Below are 6576 nucleotides of genomic sequence, written 5' to 3'. Positions count from 1 at the left end.
TCAGCGTGTCCCCTTCCCAGGGCTCCTCACACCTCCCGGGTTCTGTCTCTGCCCGAGACCGTGCCCTGCTGCTGCACCCGCGTCCACGTCCTTCAGCCTGGGTGTGCTGCTAGTGCACTCTTAGTATTTGATGGATCTAAAACACCTTTATTTCACTTTCTTTGCTAATGCTCTCATTTTAAAACGTTTATAACTTTTAATTTTGACACAGTTCAAAACCTGAATAGCTCCCCTGTGCTCAGATGGACCCACTGTGAACATCTTGCCCCGTCTGCAAGATGCCCCTTCGTGCTTTCACCTCTGTGTGCACACACGCCCCTGGGGTCTTCCTTCCTCTAATCCTCTAAGGGAGGGGGAATTACACAAATCCTATCTGTTTGACCTAAGTCTTTCCAAAGGCCAGGACGTCCCCCTCAGGCATAAGAAGGTCTTCTCACCCACAGCCCACACTTCCGCACTCGTCCCATAATGTCCCTCTGGTGGTTTCCCCTGAGCCTGGGCCCCATCCGAGTCCCTGAGTTGTGTTTACTCTCCCCTCAGGCTTTCTCTGTCCCGGAGGACTGGCATTTTTGAGGAGTTTGGGCCAGTTGGTTTGTTTGATGTTCCCTCACGATTAGACTTATTATTATTATTATTATTATTTTTTGGCTGAGGCTGGATTTGAACCTGCCACCTCCGGCATATGGGGCCGGTGCCCTACCCTTTTGAGCCACAGGCCCCGCCTGCGATTAGACTGATTTTAGACATTCCTAGTAGGACACCCGATGGGGAGGTTCTCCCTCTCAGCCCATGGTGTCCTATCAGGAGCTGCCTGATGCCAGGAGTTCCACGGTTTGTGACAAACCTTTGATCACGTGGGGAAGGTGGTGCCCTGGTGGTGGCCAGGTCCTGCCGTGGTGGCCAGGTCCTGCCGTGCTGAAGTTACTGTGAGGAGTAAGGAATTGGCAGGGTGATACTGTGAGACCAGGTGGATGTGCTGTTCCCTGTCAAACGCCCACCTACTGACTCTATCACCTATACTGTTATTACCATCGTGGCTAGAAAATAGTGATTTTCTGACTGTCGTTTCCGCTGTAGGTATTAGTAGTGTCTCCACTGTGAACTTTCTCTTCTCTGTTACAGATTCGTTCTCCACCATGGACCAGGCATGGTCCTACTTCCTTTTTTGTGAGTTGTTCAGAGATCATTTTCGAAGACTGTTTTCACTGGGTATAAAACTCTAGGTTGGCAGATACTTTAGCATTTTAACAATGTCATTCCATTGTCTTCTGGCTTCCATTACTTTGATAGAAAAGTAAATCAAGATTCTTTTATTTTAGAAAAATTTTAAAGAGATGAGGCCTCGATATCTTGCTCAGGCTGGTCTCAAACTCTTGGCCTCAAGCTGTCCTCCTGCCTCAGCCTCCCAGGGTGCTGACATCACCAGCACGAGCCACTGCTCCCGGCCTCAGTCAACATTTGTGTAGAAAAAAGAAATGTTTTCCACTAGTTTTCCTATACTGTGCCTAGGTGTGATTTTTCTCTGCATTTATTCTCCTTGGGATTTGCAGAGGTTTTTGAATCTGTCTTAATATCCACCAGTTTTAGAAATTCCTCAGCTGGCATCTCCACAGAAGCATGTCTGCCGCATTCCCACTCTTTCTTTCCTCCCAGGGCACCGTTCACACGGACCTCTGACTTTTTCCCACGACGGCTTGTTCTGTGCTTCTCAGCCTTTTCTCTGGATTTCCAGTTCATTAGTCGTCTCTCCTGTGCTGTCAGATCTGCTGTTTAAATCCCTCTACGGGTTTCAGTCATCATATTTTTCAGTTCTAGGATTTCTGTTTAGTTTCTAATTTCAGTTCTCTGGTAAAATTGTCTGCCTTTTCATCAGTTTCCTCAAACATCCAAATGGGGGTCATTCCTATCCCCCGACTGATAAAGCGTGTACCTGTGGCTTGGTTTTTACTGTCCCCCTTTTCTCTCAGTCCTGACCAAATGCCAAGCTTGTGTATAAGGAAAACTGTATCATTCTGGGTGATGTTATTTTCCTCCAGAGGTTTGGTTTGCTCTGACTGGCAGCTGCAGGGGAGCAGAGCACTATAAATGGGCCAAGCCTGGTATGTCAGTGGGGCGCTCTCACTCCTGGGCTGTGGCTCCACCAGGCCCCCGTCCTCCTGACAGGGCCCCTGTGCAGCAGGTGTGGCTGAGAGCTCTGACCTTCCAGAGGGTCTCTCATCTCCACAAGTCCCTGCTCACCCCAGCCCAGACACACACATGCACGCACACATATACTTGCACACATGTAGATATATACACACATGTAGACCCTCAATCCTGCCATCTTTTTCAGATCGGCTGGTTTCCATCAACGTATGTGGAAGAGGAGGGCATTCAGTGACTGCAGGGACACAGGAGACTTGCCAATTTCCTCGGAGAGTTGCTCCAGCTCCAAAGTCTGTCTCTAGCTCCTCGTGACTCAGGGGGGACATGCTCACTAGCTGTCGGTGGCCTACAGGGATGGGGAGGGCATTTGAAGTCCTAAACACAAACCGTTTCATCAGCCTGCCACTGGGTACGCTACTTGTACATAGAGGAAATCCAGGCTGTCCCTGCAGAGCACAAGGGGAGGGCGACCTGCGATGCTCTGAGCCCGGCTCGGGGTGCCAGCTAAGGCCAGAAGCTCATTGCTTGCTGCCGTCTGGCTGAGTTGGCGTTCAGGAACCTTAGTCCAGACAACAGATCTGTTCCCAGGAGGGCTGAGGACAGCAGAGGGGACCAGTCCGAGCCCCTTCTGCTGAGCCTCTGCACTCAGCCTGCCTGTTTTTCCTGCTGCTCCCAGGGGGAGGCTTTAGGCCTTGAGAGGCAAACGGGACCAGAGCTCGACTGTGCCCAGCCGCACTGTGCTTGGCATGGAGAAGGGAGTCTTGCATAGGGGCCTTGCAGTTCTCAGGCTCCCGGGGCTTGCCCCGACTTCCTCACTTCCCTCCACATCAGGGTGTGCAGAGACCCCAGGGCAGACCCCCCTCAGGGGGGCTTTGCTGCAGCTGCTCCCTGATCAATGGTACTGTTGTCTTCCCTTGCTCCAGAAGGCCCTGCCCTGGGTGTTCTGCCCCATGGCTAGGCAGATATATCTTCTGCAGACCCTGAAATGGGTAGGGAAGAAAACAGGGATCTCCCCTCACGAGGCCCCTGCCACTCACAGGCCTGTCTTGAGTCCCCTTACCCTGCAGAGGGGTCTCTGAGGCTCTGCCCAGCCTTTGCATGAGACGTCGGTTCTGGCATGGCAGGGCTGCTGTCAGGCTCCTGCAGCCCATGCTGGGCCTGTGGCCAACCCAAAATAAGTGCTCTTGGGGGTGCTCCCCCATCCTGACTACTCCTGGCCTTTGACCTCTGGCTATTTAGCCAGACCCTATTTTCTCTACCCTGATGTTGCATGAGACCTAGCGACACCTTCCCAGCAGCAAAACTCCTGGTGAGACCAGGTTTTCCTGGGCCCTCTCCACCTTCAGCCACCTGCACAGCCTTGGAGGAGGGAACTACACTGAGGCTGGGTATTGGGGGGTTGGTACCTTTGGAGGGTGGGGCCTGGGCACCACACAGTACCCTGAGGCTCGTTCCTGAGGTCAGCCTTGTAGACTCCCAGCAACCTGGCACCTGGGAACAAGGTAGGGGGTCAGGAGGATGGGTGTCACTGGGGGAGGAGACACCCTGCAAAGGTCGGAGAGGTGGGAGAACCTGAGGTGGAGGGTGGGGAGCAGGGCTTTGGGCTCAGAGAGTGCATGCCCGAGCCTGTGTGTCGGTCGCACGGAGCACTTTGCCAGGGACCCTCGGCCCTGCCGCTATGAGCCCAGGATGGCCAGGGGGAGCCAGTCAGCCCCCTTTTGTGTTTACTGCCAGAAAGTTCTTGTGTGTTGGTTTTGGAGTTTTTGTTTCGTTGTGTTTTTGTTTGGCTTGTTTGTTTTTTGAGGGGAAAAAAAGATTTATAATTATTTCACCCAAATCTCCAGTGATGGACCTGTGAATGATAAGGAAGAGGTTTTTATAATAGCAAGAAAATGATGTATATTTTAGTTTTTCAAGAAATAAGTCATCATGATAATGAAGGACACTGGGAAGAAATAACTTAGAACCCTGGACTTTGTGAATTTTTTTGTTTTGTGTTTGTTTCAAAATCTGTACTTGGTTTGGTTAGGTTTGCATTGCACTAAGCAGAATGTTGGCAGCCGGGGCAGGTGGGGCGCGCGGGGCTGAGGAGCCTGGTGCATGCGGGTCAGGGGCCTGGGGGCCCCACAGCTGGTGGTGACCCCAGATGGAACACAGACTGGACACTTGCCAGTAGGTTTTTTCAGACCAGTTTTTACTGCAAATAAACCTAAGTTCTTTTCTGCAGGAGTGGTCAACTTTTCGCTCTGGGGGAGGAGGGAGTGTCTGGACTCCTTCGCCTGAGTCCAGTAGGGCCCTGGTGCTGTGGCCCAGGGTGGCCCAGCCTTGGCAGAGGCTGTGTGTCAGAAGGAGATAATGGTGCTGGGGCTTCCCGAGCAGCATCCTGCAGACCCCTCCAGGGGCCTCAGAGGCAGCCAATGGGATCCAGACCCCACCTTGCCCCTGGACATCCCCATCATCCCCTGAGCCTCTGTTTCTCTGTGTGTGTGTTGCAGATAAAAACAGTACTCCCTCCGTAAGGGTGGGTTCTGTGGTGCATGACAGAGGAAACCAAAGTAGAGAGAGATGTATTCCTCCCTCACGCCAGAGAAGCAGTCCAGGTGGTTCTCCTTGCCCACCTGATCCCTGCATCAGGAACCTGCTCCTCCCTCCCTGTCTCCCGCCCTCAGCAGGAGGTTCACTAGTGGCCACTAGGTGGCTCCCAGAGCATCTGCCTCAAGGCCATGAAGAGTGCAGAGGCCCCTTATAGCATGGCCAGCATTTGGTCACGTGGCCATTCCTGGCTGCAGTGGACACGGGGAATGCAAGGTCTGAGCTGGCCCATGTGCTGGAGAGGACACAGGGGAGTGTGGCCACTGGGATGACCAGCAGTGCTCTGGTGGGCCGACCTCATGGGGCACTGTGAGGACTAAGTGAGACTTGGCTGGTGCTGGTCAAGTGTCAGTGTTAGTTAGAAACAAGGAGGTGAACCTAACGTGGGAGGTGGTGGGGACTGCCACACTGGGGTCAGCCCCAGAGCCTGGCTTAGGCTGCTGCATGGTGCCTGGGCCCCACCTGCTCTAGGTTAGCCCTTCTCCTGACCCCTGCAGAGGGTCCAGTAAGCCTCCTTGCTCCAGCACCAGTCTCTTCAGGAGCCAGTCTCCAGCCTGGGTTCTGGGGTCCACCCATGGGGGTCAGAGAATGGACCAGATGCTTGCTGACCTGCGCCCAGGCAGACATTTCTAGTTGCTGGGAAGGTCCCAGGCCAAGCAGCAGAGAGCTATGGGGACTTTCCGGGGACTTGAAGCCCAGGGCTGGAGTTGGGGGTAAAGGCATCAGCCACTAGGTCCAGATTCAGATGGGGGAGCCTGGGGCATAGGTCCAGGAGGGAGGAGGTGGCTGGAAACCTGGGCCTCACTGTCTTCTCCAGGTCCCCTGCTCTCCTGACCCCTGGGCAGTGCCCTCAGCCCTGACACTGGATAGCTGGTTGAGCCAAGAGCTCCTGTTTGTTGAGAACTGGCTGCCCTCGAGGTTACAGAGGGCACCAGTGCACAGGACCCTGATCCTGATAACCATGAACTCCACAGGAGCAGGAGCAGGCACAGCTGAGATTTAGAGGCACTCCTGGGATGAAGGGTGGAAACTGAGCCCCAGACATGTTAGTACCTTATCCAGGCTCACACATGACCTCTGCTCAGCTGGGCCTGACTCACAGCCCATGTACTTGTTTGGGCTACAGCACATTCCTTAGCAATGGCTTGTCTGTTTCATGCCAGCCCCCACCCCTCTGTCAGACTGGACCCCTGCCTGGGCTTCTCCTATTTGGACTGCCAGGAGGGAGCCTGGTGGGCTGGGGAGGGGTGGGTGTAGATGCTTTTCTCCAGGAGCCTGTAGGTCTCCTGATGGCCAGGCTGGACTGCGCTCAGTACACAGGAGTCCACCCCCACTCGCTGGACATGGACGAGTAAAACCCCTGGAGGGACCCCTTCCCAAAGGCTGTCCCCTCCTGTCACTCAGCCCTTCTTGCTGTATCCAGCTATGTGGGGGTAGCCCTGGACAGAGGGTCATGGACACTGGTGACCAGAAGACTGAGTCGGGGAGTAACAGTAGAGCCTGCTGGTTCAAGCCCCTATGTCTTGAGAGGAAGCAATGTGGCTTCCATGTGTGGGCTGGCTGCTTCCCCTAGGTGTGGGATGGCTGTGTCCCCCAGGTGCGAGATTCCTGCGTCCCCCAGGTGTCAGATGGCTGCGTCCCCCAGGTGTCAGATGGCTGCATCCCCCAGGTGTGACATGGCTATGTCCCCCAGGTATGAGATGGCTGTGTCCCCCAGGCGTGAGATGGCTGCGTCCCCCAGGCGTGAGATGGCTGCGTCCCCCAGGCGTGAGATTCCTGCGTCCCCAAGGTGTGGGATGGCTCTGTCCCCAAGGTGTGAGATGGCTGCGTCCCCCAGGT

At 54.5% G+C, this 6576-nt stretch overlaps 1 protein-coding gene across 2 annotated transcripts in view; it reads left to right on the top strand.

The window, feature by feature from the left end:
* Positions 1–4035, top strand: part of VAV2 (vav guanine nucleotide exchange factor 2) — a 173905-nt gene extending 169870 nt beyond the window's left edge. For both annotated transcript variants that reach the window (XM_023516213.1, XM_012808219.2), the window contains exon 27: positions 2333–4035. In XM_023516213.1, coding sequence (XP_023371981.1) covers positions 2333–2380 — 48 coding nt within the window. In that variant the 3' untranslated portion in view covers positions 2381–4035. The remainder of the gene's footprint in view (positions 1–2332) is intronic.
* Positions 4036–6576: the final 2541 nt, after the last annotated feature.

Source organism: Otolemur garnettii, unplaced genomic scaffold (genome assembly GCF_000181295.1).
Source record: "Otolemur garnettii isolate 467f Iridium unplaced genomic scaffold, OtoGar3 scaffold00087, whole genome shotgun sequence".
Lineage (NCBI taxonomy): Eukaryota > Metazoa > Chordata > Mammalia > Primates > Galagidae > Otolemur > Otolemur garnettii.
Note: the sequence above shows the minus strand (reverse complement) of the source record. Positions and strands in the feature narration are given on the sequence as shown.